Source organism: Mustela nigripes, chromosome 6, assembly GCF_022355385.1.
Source record: "Mustela nigripes isolate SB6536 chromosome 6, MUSNIG.SB6536, whole genome shotgun sequence".
NCBI classification, from domain to species: Eukaryota; Metazoa; Chordata; class Mammalia; order Carnivora; family Mustelidae; genus Mustela; species Mustela nigripes.
This window is the reverse complement of record NC_081562.1, coordinates 106,146,666-106,167,758: the sequence shown is the minus strand read 5'-3', so window position 1 is coordinate 106,167,758 and position 21,093 is coordinate 106,146,666. Positions and strand designations below refer to the sequence as shown.

At 44.8% G+C, this 21,093-nt stretch overlaps 1 protein-coding gene across 1 annotated transcript in view; it reads left to right on the top strand.

Moving 5' to 3' along the window:
• Nucleotides 1-21,093, top strand: part of CACNA2D4 (calcium voltage-gated channel auxiliary subunit alpha2delta 4) — a 113,052-nt gene that overhangs the window by 37,083 nt on the left and 54,876 nt on the right. The window contains exons 14-23 of the mRNA XM_059404551.1: nt 689-766; nt 1,551-1,631; nt 2,183-2,257; nt 5,355-5,441; nt 6,006-6,077; nt 15,134-15,195; nt 16,277-16,344; nt 18,299-18,344; nt 18,438-18,535; nt 20,649-20,742. Coding sequence (XP_059260534.1) covers nt 689-766; nt 1,551-1,631; nt 2,183-2,257; nt 5,355-5,441; nt 6,006-6,077; nt 15,134-15,195; nt 16,277-16,344; nt 18,299-18,344; nt 18,438-18,535; nt 20,649-20,742 — 761 coding nt within the window. The remainder of the gene's footprint in view (nt 1-688; nt 767-1,550; nt 1,632-2,182; nt 2,258-5,354; nt 5,442-6,005; nt 6,078-15,133; nt 15,196-16,276; nt 16,345-18,298; nt 18,345-18,437; nt 18,536-20,648; nt 20,743-21,093) is intronic.

Here is a 21,093-nt window from a genome sequence, read left to right as displayed (position 1 = left end):
CCTGTGAGGGCCTGTCTTCATAACAAAGTGGGATGCTTGCAGCTTCCAAGGAGGCTGAAGGAGCCCACACAGTAAGATGAGGCAGTTGGGAAGGGGGGCCATCTCAGAGGTGGGGAATGACGTGGCTCTGACTTTCTCAGTGAGGAAGAGGTTGTGGGTCTGTCTCATGGTCGTTAGGAGTGACTCTACAATCAGCTACAACTACGTTGTAGCCTCCCCTTGCGCTGTGCTTCCCCATGCATGCCCTTGCATTTGTAGGTGGCTCAGTGTCAATGTCCTTCTCCATCTTAACTGGACTGGACTGTTGTGTCTGCCAACCTTGTGTCCATGGCAGAGATTTCTGGGTCTGTGCAAGACGGGTTTGTTCCCTGAGCTCACGCTCTTCCTTGGCATGCTTGAGACAGAGGACTTCATGAGCATGTTTGAGAGCTGTAGGCTCTGGGGCTCTGACACTTGCCCTGGTTTAGGACAGTTGTTGCTAAGTGACATCGTCCTGATTCCCTCTCCATCCAACCTCTCTCCTTCAGCATTACTGCCAGCTCTCCTTTTGCAGAGAAGGGGAACCTCACATGTGGCTTTTTCCTCCTGTTGGAAGGTGACACTTCAGTGGTAGTCCACACGGGTGACTCTGGGTCCTCCACACTATGGACTCTGAACTCTCTGTCCTTATCTCTTTCCTCCTTGACAGCTCTCCCCTTCGCAGGCCCAGAACATGATGCTTCTCACCACTGTGGCCATGCCAGTCTTCAGCAAAAAGAATGAAACAGTGAGTGGCCACTCTCTGAGAAGCTGCAACAGGGATTAGAATTTGGGGCCATGGGCTGGCCTCTTTAGACAAATGGTTCTTGACTTGGTTACATATCAGAGCCCTCTTTCATATTCAGATTCCATGCCCAACCAGCTATACCAGACTCTCTTGGTTGGGAAGGGGTGAGGAGGGAAAGTGGTGTGGTGTCTGTATTTCCCAAACCTCGCCCTGTGATTCTGTTTAGCCGGTTTGGAGTTGTCCTAGTGCTCTGAACTTGTAACCACTGTCCTGAGATATAAGGCTAGAAAGGTTCCCTTGCCAACCTTCTGGCAAAATAACACTTAACCTACCAGTTTGGGTGGCCTCTAATTTGTTGGTAAAGGCCTCTGGTCAGGGAATTTCTAGAAACTTCCATCCTTCCTCTGGTTAGAAAATGTTTCCTTATAGGCATTGTGTGTTTCAGAACGTCCATAGGTTATGGTCCCTGGGATTTTGATACTTCAGCTTCTGCCATGAAAATTAATATTTCATTCAATTTTGTATTTCTTTTAAATATTACAATTTAAATATTAATACTGGAAATTAATCTTCCCAGCAGCTGAGATTACTCCTGGGACCTCTTCTGGTAGGTTCTAGATGTTTATTCCAAAGAGCTCAGCCTAAAATCCAATTGCAGAAGAAGGGTCATATAAGGCCTGAGCAGCTTGCTTCCTCTTCCAGGCTCTGGGAAAGCTGAGGGTCCAGTCTGATCCTGTGCATAGGGAAGCCAGGTCCCCCCTGACCCTGATGTTTTTCTTTCCAGCGATCCCACGGCATTCTTCTGGGTGTGGTGGGCTCTGATGTGGCCCTGAGGGAGCTGATGAAGCTGGCACCCCGTTACAAGGTGAGCCTGGATCAGATGCCTGAGTGGAGATCACAGACTCCCTTGGAGCTGTCTTACCCAGCTCCAGAGCCTCTCTGAAGGCAATGTAGCCAAGCTCAGAGCTGGGATGGGGCCCTGCCATCCCACCGCCAGGGAAGTGCAGGCACTGAGCATGGGAGCAATGGTTTGGACTTCTGAGACCCTTTGTCACCACCAGCTCTGACTCGTTCTGTGGCCTTCTGTGCCTTGGTTTTTCTATCTGCTCCTCCATGCCATGCAGTCCTGTTTGGAGAACATGTGAGATTACATCATCAAAGCACCTAGAACATGTGGTGGGAAAAAGGTCAAGTAATTATATGCATCATTACAGCTGCTATAAACAGTAGAATTTAGGAAAAAATTCAAACTTCATGGCTAGTAGCATGGTGCTGGCCCTGTTAATATTCCTATTTGAGAACCTCACCACTGTGAGCTGTCATCTTTAATTGTCCTGCAGCCTGGCCTTTTGCTAGCTCCAGTTCTCCAGCTCAAACAACAGGTCTGATGCCCCTCAATCCCTGTTGTTTTGGCAGCTCGGAGTGCATGGATATGCCTTTTTGAACACCAACAACGGCTATATTCTCTCACATCCTGATCTCCGACCCCTGGTAGGTACAGATCTTATTTGCATTGGGATCTTAACTCTATGGGATCTAGAGATAGTTCATAAGAACAGTTAAAACAATGAGCACACACTGGGCTCCATTTAAGAACCCAGACAAAGAGTAATATAAGAAAAAAAAATTAAGTCATGGTCCTTGTCTTCAAATTGTTTATAATCTAGCAGGAAAGACAAAGCAAAAATTCATGAACTGATTGATGAACAGACCAGAGGGCATGTAATGAAATGTACAGTTTTCCCTGAAGGACAAGCCACTTATGTTCCTGTCACTGCCTCAGTCACACCACACTCCTCTTGGAGCCTGACAGTGGTATCATCAGACCTTCAGGGTCCCCACATGAGGAAGTGTGAACATTGAGTTAACAACAATAATGGCAAGGAAAGAGTCACATGAGAGGTGGGACAGCAGAGCTATGACTCCTTGAGTTTGTCTTGGGATATGTTCCCGAGTGCTCCTGTCTCCCTCCTGGCTCCCTCCATACTAATAGAGGGGCTTGGGGCATTTTCATATGCAGTCGACTGAACAACTGAGAGCCAAGAGAGAAAGTTGCATCATTTTATCTAAAGCTTCTACCTCCAAGACTTGGAGCTCCCTGCTGCCTCTGGTCATGGTACTTGGCCACTATTGATGACAATAGTAACCATACTTCTCAGTGTGAGTGCTAGGACCAACAGGGGGAGGGAAGTTACAGGAACCTTAGCCCTTTCCCCTTTCAGTCTCACTCTGAACTGAGATGGCATCTGAAGAAAGTAGCTAGCAGAGTAAATTTGTGAGAACTTATTAAGGGGCTCATCTGCTCCAGTTGCCATTTGGAGAAAACAGCCAAATCACGTGTCATTCCAGTTTGGTTCAGATAGATACTGAATGTTCATAAAGCAACCGATTGAGCTATTTAAGGAAAACTGTAGAGGTTCATAGTAGAGAGATCGGGGCACACTAGAAGCCGTGTTGTCTTCCCAATTCAGACTCTACTGGGCAAGCATCTGAACCAAAATGGGTCACTGACTGGTATCAGTGGGTTCTGTAGGAGGTAGCCCCAATGGCAACAAAATGACTCACTAGGGGAGAAAAAGGTCTATCATGGAGCTGACTTGTAAAATTAAAGGGCACTGATCAGAAACTCACCTGTCAACAACTCTATAACATAGATGAATATAAGACTTCAACCAATCAATTGATATTGTGGACCTACTGGGGGGCTGACCTTATAACACTCTGAGAATGCTATAAACAGAAGGTAATAGTCTAATTAAGGAAAAAAGGTATACCCAAATAGACTTACACAAATGAAACAATTAGAGAAAAATACTGTGTAGATCATTATCATGACAAACGTCACTATGTAAAGCCAACATAATGAGCTTCCTAAAGAAACACTATCAGTTTGTGATAGATATTAAGGAGAACAATACTTAAGTTTTAAAAAGAAAAGTAATAGAGGATATGCCCAGTAATAAACTGAAAGAGGGTCAAGAGCCATACTGTTGGCCTGAGATCTTTCCGTTGGAGCTCGAAGTATAAGCTGTTATACAAAGTGGAATTATGGTTTGAACAAGAGGAGCTAGAGATGATCTTTCAAGTATTATGAGGAATAAGACAATAGCAATGATGCAGAATATTGCACCTTACTCAAAAGAAAGAGAGTCGATATAAAAGATGGTAGGGCAGTGCTGTTTGTCAAGAGCACAGGCCTCAGCAAGACCAGGAATGGAATGTCATCCAAGGGTGGGTGAGGAGGAAAGGACAATACTGCTGTGTCAGTTATAGTGCAGACCTCCTAGAGAGGCAAGAAATGAGGGTGACAATTTCTGGAAAGAAATAAAAACTGGCAGAAGCACGATACACAGTGATAGGGGACTTCAACCATTTGAGCATCTTTGGGGGCCTCATTCTGCTAAAAGTAGACCCTCTGATTAATTCTTAATTTACCCTGATAATAAACCATCCCTTTCCTTTTTTTATCTATTATTAAACTAAAGCTGAGAAGTGCTGCCAACCTAGTGGCAGATAACTTGATGATAATCTGTCTTGGTAGCAGAGAGGGAGGGAGGGAAGGTAGGGCCAGGAAATAATAACATTCAAAGACTTGATGAATGGCTCTGTGTTGAGCTGGAGGGAGGCCTTCATTAGGCGCTACAGAATCTGTCTGTCCTTGGCTTTGTCCCATTCAAGAATTCTATCAACAAGACGAAAACACAGAAACCAGATGACACAAAGTCTGGAAGGTATGGATAATACATTAAAGGAGAAAATTCGTATTCAGAAAGTACTCTTCTAAACAATGGGCTGAAACTAACAAGATAAATATATTAGGATGCATGGAAAGCTCTGCAAAATAGTCAATGTTCAAGCATAGTATTGAAAAGATGTAGTTTAATAGTGTACCATGCAAGGAAAGCCAAGGGCACTTAAGTGACTGAGAACTCCATTTTGGCTGTCTGGGCAGTGTAGCTGTCCTGGAAATCCAGCTGAATCAGAGGTAGCAGGCAAAGCCATATGATATTGTGGCCCACGAAGGTCGCACGCACACACCACACTGGTCAGTACCCCATCTGAAATACTGACGTTCATCCTAGGCACTCCATTCTGGGAGTGACACTGACAACGTAGAGCCCATTCAGAGGGAGCTGAGGCATCTGCAACCTGTGAGCGTTTAGCTTGGAGAGGTGTAGTCAGGAATAACAAACACCTTCAAAAACCTCAACAGCCATCAGGTGGAAAACGTGCAGTGTAGCTCCAAGGAAAGAATAAGGCCAATGGGTAAAAGTAACAGGGGGCGCAGACTTGAGCTCTGTATGGGGAAGAGCTTCCTAATGATTAGAGCTGTCCAAACTACGACAAGCTGACTCACTATTAGGGAGCTCTTCACCATGGGAAATACTCAGAGTCCATGAGGTGATCTGTCACAAATGTTAGGAAGGGAAATGTTGCCTCCGGCAGAAGGGTGGCCCAGATAGCCTTCAGGAATCCCTGAGATTCTTTGATTTGATGAAAATATCTGTAAGGCTTCAGAGAAGAGATGAAAGTTGAGCAGGGCCTCGTGTTTCACCTCACATCTTTCTTCCCAAACTGCCCACTCCAGTACAGAGAGGGGAAGAAACTGAAACCCAAACCAAACTACAACAGCGTGGATCTCTCTGAAGTGGAGTGGGAAGACCAAGCAGAAACCGTGAGTAGGGAAAGCAGAGGAAGGAGGAGCGAGTGTGGCTCCATAGCCAGCACAGAAGCCAGCTGCGGGGCCATGAGCTCTGGGCCCACTCTCTTCCTCTCAGGGGAGGCTTTCCAATCCCAAACCAGAAGCAGTTTCCGTAATGGGCAATCCTTCCAACAACTATAACAACGTAATAGTATCTTCCTGAGTCTCAGGGAGGGCTAAGGTGGAAGGAGCCATGTCTATAAGCCACAGAGGTTGAATTACAGTAGTGTTTCAGTCTGATTTGGGGAGGGTGGTCAGTACTCATTCTAGAGGAAATTATGTCTCAGTATTATGACACCATGTTCTCTCATACATCAAAGTACTTGGGAGCATTATTTTGGTGAAGATCTGGAATTATAAGCTAAATAAAACTAGCTAGAATCAGGTCGATACTCCCTCCTGGTATTCTGCTTAAAGGAAAGAGGGAAGAGCTGGAAATATTCCTAAGGATCACCTGCAGTCTGGTCAATAAAGCTCAGTGCCTTCTACCCTCCAGTGTGAGCCAGGGGACTAATACCATTATCTTTCCTCTTGAAGCTCAGAACAGCCATGATCAATGGGGAAACAGGTTCTCTCTCTATGGACGTGAAGGTTCCACTGGACAAAGGGGTAAGATGCTCAAAGGAAAGAACCAGGGTCTGGTTCCAGGAAGGCAGCATCCCGACTGACTGAGGTTTGGGGTGGTCAGAAGGGATTTGAGCACCTGAACTAGAGCTTAAGACTTGAGTGTTTGTTGTAGACAGTAGATCATAGTGTGCATCAACCCCAGAGATACATTTGGCCAAGATCTGGTCAGTTCTTTTGAGACTACTGAGCAGTAGGTTAGCTCAAGGCATTTACAACTCTTCTTTCTTCCTACTGCTGCCTGCTATGCGGCCCTTTTTTTGTTTATAATGGAAGGAGGGAAAGTGATAGTTAATTTTGCAAATTGTTAGCAACTCTTGTTAATCATGTTATATGGGAAGAGGTTAAAAATAATCCACTGTCACTACAGATGGTCAAGAATCAATGCCTTCACTGATGCCATTGCTATCTTCCCAGATCGGTGCATCATTTATAAAAGATCATTTCATCTTCTCATTTAAAAGGTTCCACTGCATTTATGCTGAATTTGCATTGTCCCTTGACATATTTACAAATGTCACCTCCTCCCTCACAACCACCCCCACCTCCTCCTCTTGTTGCCCATCTGCCTCAGCTAAAAGAACACAGGCATCTGTCTGCAACAATTAGACCCAAGTTCTTCCACAAACACAAACCTCCATGGAAGCCAAACAAGAAAGCATTGGAAAGGAAAAGCAATTCATTGCATTCCCTTTAGACACATGGGCTGAATTTCCCTGGGACCAGTATCTGATTTATGTGGCATCTGCCTGCTTTTTATAAGCTCTAGACTGGGAAGGGCCTCCATTAGGCAAACTGGGCAACATCAGTGATGTCAGGCCACAAGTTACAGAAGCTCCTTCCCCTTATCCAAAAAAAGTAGAGGTTTCTTCCATGCAGTTCCACTTTTATCCCAACAGACTCTTGCATATAAATGCACAAGGGAGCTCTTCCCTAACCCAGCCCTGCCAAAGCATTTAAGGTAGCTATAGTGAAAATTTTAACATACACATGGCGGAAGGCAACTTCCAGACAGATTGAAGTATGGCTATACTATATGTAATTCAGACCAACTTATGAAGTAGGCACTGTGTGTCCTCCATCCTTTCCTCCCAGTGCCCTGTGTTCTTATGTTGCCTTCATGCTTCTCAGAGCCACCAAGAGAGAGTTCTAACCAGATCCAGTCTGAACCTCTCCTCAAATTTCTGCTCATCCCTTTGATATTTTAGTATATGTGCTGCTGAAGTGAGCACTGCTCATCCCTTTGAAATGTGTTCGTTGCTGCTAATAAAACACCAAGGTTGAACTGTAATTTAACAAAAGCTCTTGGGTAATGCTGATCACGATTATGAGGGAGATGTGCATTTCATAGCACATAGGTGTTCATGGTATGACTACTATAATTACTATTACTACTACTAATAACGGTAGCTAACGTTTATTAGAAACTGGACTCAGCACTTTGTAAGTATCTCCTCAACATTCACAGCTCTGTGAAGTATGTACTATCCTAACTCCCATTTCATAGATGAGGAAATTCAGAGAAACTAAAAGCTTGCCCAGTCACCCAGATGATTAATTGCAAAGCCCACATGTGTCTGATTCTAAACCACGTACTCTTAATCACTAATGCATAAAGCTTTTCTGTAGGAGTGGCCCTGAATTCTCTACTCAATCTCTAGCTCAAAGATTTCCCAAGAGTGTCTCTTTAGAATTCTATTTCCATCTTTAAAATTCATGGTCTTTTCTTCTTCCTCTGCCTCATTATATCATAACTCAACTCTCTAATCTTTCCTCTCTTTACTTCCATGCTCAGAAGCTGCTGCACCTGCACTGTGAGTGTCGGATGTTTAGCTGTAAGACCACTGCAGCAGTATCCAGCCTCTCACTCCTCTGATCTATTATGATGCCACCCTCCCCAGTGTTGCTACATTTTGTTCTTTGCGGATTGCTCTGTCTGCCCTACATGTCTTCTCTTTTTAAGAGTTGCAGACAGTCCTGTCGTGTTCTTGCCTGCCAGTCTACCCCAGCCCTCTCAGTTCAATGGCCTGTCTCACCTCACAAGCTTGTGCCTCAGTAGAAACACTCTACAATCCTAAGCCAAAGGAATGCTTTCTTAAAGCATTGTGGGAATATCTGTTACCATCCTGAAAGGTGGTGACCTGTTTTGTTGTTTTCTTTAGGGGATATAACATGAATCCTTACTTCCCATAGATCAATTCAGATATGCCATGTTCAGAAATGTGAGTAAGAGAAACAGACAAGTCCTGGTACTGCAGATGCTGGGAACTGAAATGTTACATGTGCCATCTAAAGAGACAGCTAAGAATCCATATTTTTTAATGTTATGCATTTAATTCCAAAAGTATTAAAAACACTATATGGGCTGATATCAAGGATCTCAAACTCGTAAGGAGTCCAGCTTTGGCCTGCAGGCCTCCTATTTGCCATTTGGATACAGGCTGTTTTTCCCAAAATGTGAACCAGTAAACGGTGTCATAATGTCTAACCCACCAGTAGTATCCTGGTCAAATGTCCTGGGACACACTTAAAAGAAAAAACAGATAATCACCATATCCTGGAGCATCTTGTCCAAGGCTCTTTTTATCCTTTTCATGTTGTTTGATAGTTTAGAACAAATAATTAGCAGTGAGGGAGGGAGATTTCTTTACTAGCTTTCAGGTTCTTCCAAGTTAGCCCTGCTAACTTGGGCATATGATACACACACACACACACACAGCAACTGGCACAGGTAGTTAGGGCAGCTTTGCCCCATGTTCCTCTAGTGCTTTCTAATCCCTATGCATTGGATTCAGAGGGATTAGATTAGAGTGCTCTGTGGCACTTTTTAATTCTCTCTCTTTGTCACACACTCATTCACTCACTCACACACTGTTTTTTACAGCAAAGGGAGGCAATCTATTAAAGGGGGAGACTGTTCTGATGCCTCTTCACTCTCATCTTCCAAACCTCTCCAGTCCTCTCTTTCTGTTTAATGGGGATTCAACGAAACCCCCATACCTTCTCTCTTCCTTTTGCCTCAGCCTTTAAAGATTCGCAGTTATGATTCCAGTTATGCAGTACTCATATTGCAAACTATGAATAGTTTGCAATAGACTAATCCTCCAGCACATAACAACTATAAATTTAGACTAAATATAAAAAACAAACATTTAAGGGCATATGAAAATGACTAAAAGCAGGCAGAAACAAGGGTTGAAGAGGTTTCAACTTTTGAATCAAGAGAACTACACTGGGTGAAATACTCATTTTTGTGGGATTTTCTTTTCTGAAGGGCATGCCCCAGTCTGTTTAAATGAAAGAGTTACGATTCAAAAAGAAAGTTATAATTACCACCTTGAAGTATCAGAGAATAGAATTCGGGCTCTCAGAATGTCTGAACATGAAGGAAGGCATCCTAGAAATGAGGGATCCACAGGTGGGCTGGCCCTAACATATGTATACAAACTCCTCTTAAATTCTTGACTGACCTTAAACTACATATACACAGGGGAGAATATTAAGTACCCAGTGGAAAGCAACAGTTGAAGAGCTGAAAATCAGAACAAGGATTTCAACTGCTATCGATGGTAGTGAAGGTAGTTTGGAGTTGGAGTCACACCAACGTGAAGAGGCTTGGTAAATAGCTCAGGAATTTCTTTGAAAGCACAGAAGATGCTACACTTTAGGAGTAAAGACAATGTCCCAAGACCAGGAGATCTACTCTAGACCTAAAGACAAAGTTAAAACAGATCCACCCTAACAATAATGTAAATCTAAGCCTCCACTTGCTCAAGGTGATCAGCCAATTATTTATCCACTGATTAAAATAGAAACCAACATTCTCCAGAGGAAGACAAAGATCTCCAGCCTATTCTTTGCAATAGCCAGTGTGCAATAAAAATTATCAGACCCTTCAAGCAACTGGAAAATGTAACACATAGTCAAGAGAAAAAAAAAGTCTTAGAAACTGACCTACAGATGACCAGAATTAGAAGGATTTAAAAGCAGGTGTGATAAATACGCACAAGAAGTTAAAAGATGATCAGAATGAGTGACTAGATGGAGAATTTCAGCAGAGAAATGGTTGGGGTTTGATCAAAGAACTAAGTCCACTACAAATGATATGGATATAGGGCTTTACTCCAGGAGTTAAACATTACAAGACTGTCATTTCTGGTAGAGAAGTCTGTGAGACTGGTGTCTCTGCATTGAGTGGTGAGCGTGAGGTCATCATAGGTCAGTAGGGTCAGCAGTTTAAAAGGAAAGGTGGACGGAATGCAAAAGAAAACAAGAAGAAACTGAAACCTATGAGGAAAAATAGGAACCCTGAAGACAGCTAAAACCCACACCTGTCTCTTACTACCTCCAATCACAATTATCACAATGGTGTGGGTAATCTCCAAGAAAGAGCAAGTGCCTTTCACATGGAGCCAGACAATCACCAGGCTCTGATCTCAGGGAAACCGAAGGAGGAGGTCTAGTGGCAGCTGGGGAAGTTTTGATTCTGGCTGCTGCCCCACGCCAAGAAGGTGAGCCAACAGCTCAGAGCAAGTTGCAAGTGCTTGATATGCTAGACTTACCTGTAGCATGTAAAATGGTGCTGCTTCACTTCTGCCTTATAAACCTCATGAAAATCTCTTTGAGCAGGCCTATTTTGGAACCAGAAAGGGAAGTGAGTCTGGAAATGTAGTTCCACCTTTGTTAATTTGACACAGTATAAAACCACCACAAGAACCAAGTGGAAATTCTAAAACTGACAAGTACAATATCTGAAATGAAATTTTCACTGGATGGCTTATCAGCAGATTGGAGGAAAATGGGACAGTGAATTTGAAGACAGATAAATAGAAATTATCCATTCTGAAGAACAAAGAAAATTTTGAAAAAATTTTTGAAAAAAAATTCTCCCTCAGTTATCTATAGTCTGACATATGTCCTTGGAGTCCCAGAAGAAGGCAGAAGGAATGGAACAGAAAGTATTTGAAAAAATAATGCCCCAAATATCCTGACTATTGTGAAAAACATCACCCAACATATATAAAAATTTCAGCAAACCTCAAGCAGGATAAAAAGAAAAAGAAGCCACAGCTAAGCTCACCATAATACACCTACGCCAGAAAATCTTAAAAGAAGCTGGAGGGAAACAATAATAGAATGATGGCTGACTTCTCATCAAAAACAATAAAATAAAAAATTTTAATGCCAAAGGAAGAAAAAAACTGTCATCCCAAAAGTCTATGTATGGAGAAAATATCCTTCCAACAAGATGTGTATTTAGACATTTTCTTATAAAAAAAATACAACAGAGTTTATCACTGTCAGACCTGCACTATAAGAAATGCTTATGGAAGTCCTTCATGCTGAAGAAAAATGACACAGATGGAAATTCAGATCTACATGAGGAAACAAATGGCTCTGGAAATGGTAAATGAGCATATTAATATGACTTTATTTTTTTAATTGCTCAAAAATAAATCTATGTTAGACAAAAATTTTGACCTTGTATAACATACATACAGGGCTTATAATATACAGAACTAAAAGATGCATGACAACAATAGCACATGGTGGGGTTATCCCAAGAATGGAAGGCTAATCTGACATTCAAAAAAGTCAATCAATGTAATTCATTACATTAACAGAGTAAGAGAGTAACGCCATATGGTCATCTCAATAGATGCTAAAAAAGTGTTTGACAAAATTTAACTGAAAACAAAAGGAAATTTCTTCAATCTGATGAAAGGCATTTATGAAAAGGCTAACTTTAAGTAATGGAATATTAAATACTTCCTCCCTAAAAATGTGAACAAGAGAAGGATGCCTGCTTTCACCACCTCTGTTCAACTTTGCACTGGACCCTGCCAGGACCTATCCTTGCCATAAGGCAAGGAGACAAAATAAAAGGCACAAAAATTAGAGAGGAAGAGGTAAAAACTGTCTGGATTTACAGATGAGATGATGGTTTACGTAGAAAATTCCAAGAATCTGCAATACAACTAACAGGTAAATTTAGCAAGTTGACAGAACACAAGGTCAATACTATAAAAATCAATTGTATGTTATATATATATATATATATATATATATATATATATACATACACACACACATAAAATAAATATATATAAACATATATATGTATATATACATATATATTTTCAATTGTCCAATACTATAAAAATAAAGTGTATTATTTATTTATTTATTTCTAATTGTCAAAAAATGATTGGAAATAAATTATTTTTAAGTTCCAATTTCAATAGCCTCAAACAACATAAAATACTTAGGAATAAATTTAACAAAGTCATAAATGATCTCTGCACTGAAAACTACATAACATTGCAGAAAGAATGTCAAAATAAATTAAATGAGTAGAAAAATATAATCGTGTTTACAAGTTGTTATCAATATTGCCATGCTATCCATTTTCTCTAAACTAATGTGTAGACCAACATAATCCCATATCAAAATTTAAATGAGGTTTTTCAAGGATTATTTATTTATTTATTTGACAGACAGAGATCACAAGTAGGCAGAAAGGCAGGCAGAGAGAGAAGAGGAAGCAGGGTCCTTGCTGAGCAGAGAGCCTGATGTGGGGCTCGATCCCAGGACCCTGAGACCATGACCTGAGCTGAAGGCTTAACCCACTGAGCCACCCAGGTGCCCACATATCAAAATGTAAACAGACTTTAGGAGGAAGTAATTCTAAAATTTACATGCAACTGCAAAGGACCTAAAATGCCCAGACAAGAACAAATTTGGATGATTCGTACTACAGGATTTCAAAGTTGACTCTAAAGCTACAGCAGCCAAGCAGGGGGTAGTGATGCAAGAATAGACAAAAGGATGGAGAATCTTGGAATAAGCTCTCATATTATCAACTGAGTTTCAACAAAGACAGCTTGTCGGATCGACGGAGGGAGGAAAGTCCTTTTAACAAATGGTGCTGAACCTACTGTATAAAATGTATGAAGAAAATAAATGGTGAGCCATATCTCACACCACATAGAAAAATTAATTGGAGATCGATCCTAGTCTTCAGGGTAAAAGCTACAACTGGAAGTCTTCTACAAGAAAACATAGAAAATCTTTACCACCTGAAGTTATCCAAAGATTTCTTAGACAAAATGCTAAAAGCACCAAACATAAAATGTAATATACTGAACCTCATCAAATGAAGTAAGCTCTGCTCATTAAAAGACACCATTAAGAAAATGAAAAAGTAAGGCCCAGACTGTGTGCAGAATACATAAAGAGCTCCTACAGATTGTTAACAAAAAGACTAACAACCCAATAAAAAAATGGGCAAAATACTTGAGCAGAACCTTCCCAAACGAAGATATACACATGAAAACATGCATCATCCGTCATCAAGGAAATGCAAACTCAAACTGCAATCAGATTCCGTTCCATACCTTCTGCTAAAATTTAAGGGACCGATCGATAGGAGAGTGCAAAGGCAAGCTAGTGTCCCACACATCAGCGCACCCCTAGGCAACAGAAGGAAACACACTGCGGACACACGCAACACCGATGGATTTTAAAGACATTATGTTATGCAGAAGAAGCCAGACCCAAAGAAGCACACACCATGAGAACAGTCCAACGTAATCTAAGGCCGTAGAATTCAGAACAGAGTTGACCCTTGGAGGGTGGGTGGGGCTGGACTGGAAGGAGGCAGAGAGACTTCCTGGGGACAAACACTCCATATCTTGATTGGGGAGGTAACTACATGGCTGTACACATTTATCAAAACTACTGGAAGAACATACTAAAGATCCATGCATTTTGCCTTTTTCTTTAATAAGTGAAAAAAAAAAGGAAAAATTAAAGAGATCATCAGTTTAGACACTCAAGCCAGCCCCACCTTGGAAGGCAGGGCTCCCAAGGTCATCACAGTCCCGCTGGCTCCCATCCTGACTGCCCGGGACGGCTGGGAGGGAGGGAGACTGCAGAGAGGAGCTGACAGAGGCAGAGGAAGCAGGAGGGCAGCCCGTGGGATGAGGCCAGAGCTGGAGAACGGTTCTTTCGGGTTTAGTCTAAAACCGGTTTCCTATAGAAACAAACCTTTCTGTGTCACCCCACTCCTGCTGTGTCCCCTTCTGACATCTTCCTCTCATTTCCAAAATGAAAGAGAAGCCAGGAAGAAGAGAAGGGAATAAGAACAGCTCTGGAGGCAACCACAGCCCACAGGTTTCCCAGTGGCATAAGCAGATAGGACCTTCCACAAAACTTCAGAGCCCAGAGCAAACCCGGCTCTTCCCTGGGCCCACACCCATCCGTGAAAAACACTCACAACCTTAGGCACTGCCGGGTGCTGTTGTCAGTCCTGACTTACGAGCAAGCGCTCTAATGCTCAGAGCTGTGAAGTCACTCACCTGAGATCACACAGCCTGGAAGTGGCCGAGCTGGCCTTCAGTCCCCATCGTCAGGTGCCCAACCCCCACTCTGCCTTCTCTGATGCCCTCACTTCCACAAATTCAGCTGAAGCCCAAAATATGGCAGCTTTGCAAGGAAAAGGACTCTGTGAAAGGGGCATGTGGCACTAGAAGGGGTTTCGTGGAGGGACCACTGCCCCCTCCCCCTTGGTTGTATTCCAGAAAGGGGGAGGTTGTAGGTGGGTCATACACCAGCTGGCGGTCTCCTCTCCCGTCCCATGTGAGCCCCAGTGTCGCTATCCATGCCATCCTGCATGGCCCGATACAGTAGCCACTAGCCACATTGGCTATCTAAATTTCAATGTATATTCACTCAGTTATCTAAAACGTAAAACTTCAGTGCCCCAGGCACATGTTTCAAGCGATAGCCGCACGTGGCTGGCAGCCACTTTCTGGGACAGCACATGCTGTCCCTTCGTCAGGCAGCCCCCGTGGCCGCAGCTTGCTGGGCCTGGTGGACAGTCTTGCCTGTGGCATCAACAAGGTAAGGCATGTCCTTGGCAGTTGGAGGTGAGGGTTCAGAGGTGAGGGAAGAGGCACAGAGGCATTCGATGAGGAGGTGGGAGTCGTGATCAGGCATTCCTCTCCCCAGCAAACACCCTTTTTCCTTCTTTCTTGTAGAAGAGAGTTCTTTTCCTGACCAACGATTACTTCTTCACAGACATCAGTGACACACCTTTCAGGTGAGGGGGGCCCCCGTTTTGTGTGGAAGGGGGAGCAGTGGTTGGAATGTAAATACCCACCACTCAGGGCAGAGCTCTCCCATCAGGGTAATGAGTTTATTTCGATTTAGTTGGCAATTTTTGTGGTAACCCAAAGGAAAAAAAAAATAAAAAAAACAGGTTTGCCTGCAGGAAACAAGATCTAGACACACTCTGCGGGTGAATCCTTCTGTGCAAGGGTGGAGCCAGACTGCCTGGGCTGGGTCCCAAGCCCACCTCCAGCAGGCTGTGTGACCTTAGTTAAGGTACTCAGCTGCACTTGGCCTTCGATTCTTGCCTATAGAAGGAGGCCCTTGTAAAAGGAAATAGTAGCTCTTTCTTTGTGGTCGGTGAGGACAGAGGATCTTAAAGCGACGCAATGTAAACAATGGTAAGATGAAAGATGGAATTCAAAATTGTCTTAGGTTCCTTCCAACTCGTATTCAACTTGAGGAATTATACAGGTTAGTAAACAAGTAGACTGCATCTCTGAATCACCTCATTTCTCATTTCTCTCCTGCTCAGCCTAGACTGCTCATTAGGATACCTGAGGAGTTTTGCAAAGTTGCCAATGCCCCAAACGAGTAGACTCAGAGTTTCTGGGGTGGGGCCCCAGCACTAGTATCTTTTAGAGCTCCCCAAGTGATTCAGATGTTCAGCAGATATTAAAAGCAGTGTTCTACCAGGATAGAGAGGACGGCATTGTGGGATTCACCAGGCAGGAAAGGGCTTTCCTGTTTGTGGGACCCCGTGGGATACAGAAACCTCTCACAATTCAGGAGGTCCCTGAAAGCTCTGGGATGACTCCTGACTAAAATGGGAGCCAGGGGGGCTCCTGTCCTAGAGAACGTACAGGGTCCTTCTCAGGAAGAAAGGCCGATGAAAAGAATAGAACAGTTCTAGAGGGGACAACCTGCAAAGCCAAGGGCAAAATCTTGTCCTGCAGGCCACTTGTCGGGGCAGAAAGCTCACAAACCTCAAGTGACTGTAAGGAGGGAGGTGGGCCGGGTGCCCCTTGGCTCTTGCTGTCACTGAACATGCTCGTTCTCTGTTCTCCCCACAGCCTGGGAGTGGTGCTGTCCCGGGGCCACGGAGAATACATCCTCCTGGGGAACACATCTGTGGAAGATGGTGGGTCTGTGGCAAGTACTGATGGGCAGCGTAGAGGGAAATGCAGATTCTCCCTGGGCACTGAGCAGGGCCAACCCGGCGCAGAGCGGAAGGCTCCCAGGTCCGGGACTTGAGAGCGACTCTCAGAGCGGGGCTGCCTAGTCAGGAGGGGATCTGCAGATTGTGCAGGATCTGTGGGTCATTTGTCAAACTCAACTCAGCCTAGGACTAGCCCTCGTGGAAAGCTTTGCTGGACCAGAGCAGGAAGGCCTCGAGGGGAGGTGTTTCTCTGGACAAAACTGGACTTCACCTGTCAGAGGGCATGACAGAGGAGGTGGGGAAGAACAGAAGCTGGCTAGGACGGCCACAGCAAAGCACTACAAACTGGTGGGCTTAAAAACCAGAAATGAATTCTCTCACAGTTCTGGAAATCTGCCCACTCTGACCCCTCCGGGGCAGGATCCTTCCTGGCCTCGCTAGCTCCTGGAAGCCCCAGGCATTCCTTGACTTGCAGCCTTTGTCCTCATCACAGGGTTTCTCCCTCTGTGGGTCTCTAATTTAGCCTTATAGAGGGACACCAGGCATCCCGGGTCGGAGCCCACCCTAACGGCTTCATTTTCACTTGACTACATGTGCCGAGACCCCATTTTCAAATAGAGTCACATTCACAAAGACTGGGGTTCATACTTCAACATATCTTTTCAGAGGACACAGCTCAACCCATAACAGGGAGCTTACAAGACATGAACTGAGAGGGGCTGTGAGAAACCCGGGTCGGGGGGAGGATGGGAGAGAAGGGCCCCGCCCTCCCTAACCCAGCGTGCTCTTGACTTCCAGCTGCCTGAGAACCTTGAGAGCACAAAACCAATACCCAGGGCTCAGGGATGTCTCAGGAAGTCTTGAGACAGTGGGGTCACAGTTCTAATGGTCAAATTCTGTCCATTCTTCCCTCACCATCTCTTGAGTGCGTCTCATCCGTCCGTCTCTCTGCCACCCGTCATTGTCACCTCTCCCCTGAACGGTCACAGCAGCCTCCAACTGGTCTCCCACCTCTCCCTTCCTGTAAATCTCTGCCAGAGGAACCTATTTAGAAATGCCAGATCACATTGTGTCACTGCTAAAGGACCTTCAGTGGCCTTCTGAATTTTGGAGGGGTGGGGGGGGAGTCATTTCTCCATGCACTAAGCTTCAAGGTCTTCCCATGTGCTGTGCTCTCCCTTGAAAAGCTCTCCTCTCCAGGGCCCACCCTCTCATCCCATCTAAGTTTGGACCCACTCTTCACGTCCCAATATAGATGTCGCTTTTCTGGGAGCTGTCCCTGGCAGACCCTTGTGCCCAGCCCCATGCTCCCATGTGATCCGGATCCCTGCATTTGCTCTTACACAACAACATCCGTGATGTTGGACGTCTCTCCTTCTCGGTCTCCCACTGTCCCCAAAATGACCAAACTCCCTGGACATCCACGCCACCTTCTTGAGGACTGAGTAGGTGCTCTGTAGGGCCTTTGTTCTTCACTTATTCGATCCACAAACGCATAACGAGCACACGGCTGGTGGAGGGGTAGCATGAGGCTACAGAGATTACACAAAACGCACATGGCCCATCTCTGGCTCTCCTTTCAATGGGCCATTCAGCTCAGTTGGGTACAATGAAGCCATTAAAGCCAAAAATCACGGGTTTCCAAGTATTATCTCCTTTCAGAGAGAACCTAATAGGTGAGATTTGGACATGAGGCAATGGGAAGAAAAAGCATTTCAGGAAGCAGGAGCAATGTGGACAAAGGCATTATCTGTACAAACCCACCACCAGCATAGCGGTTGAGTCCCTCCCTGAGGGATTGAGGGACTAAGAATAAGGAAGAATAAAACCCAGCCCTTCCCCAGAGAAGCTTCCTGGCAGTTGTTCGTAAGCAAATGAGACGCATACCCTTACCACATCGACCAAGCATCATACTGAGTGTGAGCTTTGATTTCAGGCCTGCACGACTTGCTTCACCCAGATCTGGCCCTGGCCAGTGACTGGTAAGTGGGAAAGTCGCTGTACGGGAGGAAGAGAGAATGGGAGGGAAGAAGGTGGAATTTTCCTGAGGTGACATTGACTCTCCTGGGCTCCAGGATCTATTGCATCACAGATATTGACCCTGACCACCGGAAGCTCAGCCAGCTGGAGGCCGTGGTCCGCTTCCTGACAGGGGAGGACCCAGATCTCGAGTGTAAGTGCCAGCCCCACCCACGGAAGATTTTCTTTTTTATCTCTCTTCTCCTTTCCTTTCTTTTCTTTCAAAAATTTAACTACATACAAGTTTTAGTATGATACTTATCAAAAATTATATAAGCAAATTTAAAGTGAGATCAGAAGAAAAATACACTAACCTCGATGTGTAAGGTCTTGATGTGTTTTTTTAAAGTGCTGAATTACTGATGTTTTATTGCATTAATTATCATTATCAACCTTTTTTTATTCAAGCGTAATTAATATACAGTGTTCTATTCATCTCAAGTGTACAGCACAGTGATTCGGCAATTCTATTCATTACATGGCACTCGTCACGATAAGCACCCTCTTAGTCCCTGTCACCTGCTTCCCCCATCCTGCCACCCACCTCCCCTCTGGTAACCATCGGTTTGTTCTCTGTAGTTAGGAGTCTGTTGTTTTTATTTTGTTTTGTCTTGTTTGGGTCTGTCTCTTTTTTCTTTGTTTGTTTGTTGGGTTTCATAAATTGCACCTGTGAGTGAAATCATATGGTGTTTGTCTTTCTTTGACTTATTTCACTTAGCATTATACTCTCTAGATCCATCCATGTTGTTGCAAATGGCAAGATTTCACTCTTTTTCATGGCTGAGCCACCGAGAAATTTACTCACTGCCAAGCAGCCTTATCCCACAGACTCACCCATGACTTAAAGAGAACAGGGAGATTTTCACTTTGGCGTCAAGAGGTTGTCTGTGCTCCTAGCACTGTGACAGCATGGGTGTATCCCCATGTCAGGGACCCAGATCCCTTTGAATGTCTTTCATCCTGGCACTGGGAGTGCTCTAGAGAGACACACAGTGTAAGGGCTTCAGCCTGCCCATAGATCTGTCCCTACCACCACCCAGCAGAGGGCCCCCAAGCCAGTAACTGATGCTCTGTACCCCCAAAGTCCTCATCTTAGCAAAGGAGAGTCTTCTAGCAGATGGTGTCTTGTAGCCTGTGGCCTGTGTTTTCCAGGGCCTCGTTCTCAGGCTAACCTTAAATTTCCCAACACAGAAGCAACTGGTGAAATCAGCCACATCCTCAGTAGGGTCCCTCTTCTTCCTCTTCGGAAGAGAAGTGTTCCTGCTGACGTATAAGTATCACCCCCAAAGAAGACTTTGCGTCCCATGCTGGCCCAACTTATTTGTGCATTCATGCATTCACTCCATCAGTAAATCTGTACTGAGCACGTACTCTGGGCCAGGCCTGGTGTGGGCACTGAAGCGACAGAGATGGCCCAAATGGGTGAGGCCCTTACTTGCAGGGAGCTTGTAATCTGGTGGGGAAACCACACCATAAAGAAGCAAGCATGTGTGTAGATGTAGGGATTCCAAACTGTGGTAAGTACCATGAATAGGACTCTGTGTGGGGTCCCTTATTGTGCCTGACTCTGTCAGACCCTGTTACTCACGTGGAGGATGAAAAAGAGCTGCTCATTGCCTTCACAGGCACAGGATCGGCTTTGAGGGTGATAAAAATGTGGACATAGACAGAGGTGACGGCTGCAATCATTGTCAGTGGACTTAATGCCACTGATGTGTATGCTTTAAATTGGTGGATTTTGTTAAGTAGATTTCACCTCAATAAAAGTAAGTACTTTTTTTAAAAAGGAGAGAGGGAAAAGAAGAACCACCCATGCAAAGAGTAGGGGAGAAGCATCCAGACCAAGGAACAGCATGCATGGAGGCTCTGAGGCAATTTCAAACTCACAGACCTGGCAAAAAGGCCCTCCCTGCTGGGAGGGAGATGACCAAGTTGCAGAGGGATGGCAGCAGAGAAGAGAAGGGGCCGGGGCAGGACAAGGGCTAATGTCACAGGTGTGGGGGAGTTCTAACCTCACAGAATACCAGAACTGGGAAGAGCATTAGAAACCACTTAGACATACTCACGTATTGTTTGGGATTGAATATGTGAAGGCTGAGAGAAGCAACATGACTTCCTGTAGCTCATATAGATGGTTCTATGAGTCCCAGACATGGACTTATGACGCACATCTCATCCCCTGAGGTCAGAATTCCTTGTAAGGGCAGATGAGCTGTGTTCACCATCGTGGAGGAAATAAGTTGTTTGGTCTCTTATTTTGCCCCCAGGCGACGAGGAGCTTGTGCGGGAGGTACTGCTCGACGCGGTGGTGACCGCCCCCATGGAGGCCTACTGGACAGCGCTGGCTCTCAACGCCTCTGAGTATGTCCAGGGCTGGGCAAGGATTCTGAGAGGGGAAGCACCCCCAGCTCCCAGGATTCCCTTGGCTGAGTCAGGGTCCCTCCCACTAGGTGGCTGGCAGCTCAGGAGACAACTGGGTCCAAGAGGAATATGATGAGGGTGGGAAGACGTTGGGAGAGTGAGAGCTACCTTCACATGGCCCCAGTAAAACAGGGACTTGGCAAGGCATCCACACCCCACACATGCTGCTGCTCTCCCCTCTGGAAAAATACCAAGTGTATGTCTCCCGGGCCTAGGTCCAGATCCCCCACCCACACTGCAGTAGCCCCATTCCAGGAACACCTCTCTGAGGCTGGGCTGTAGCTGTGGGAG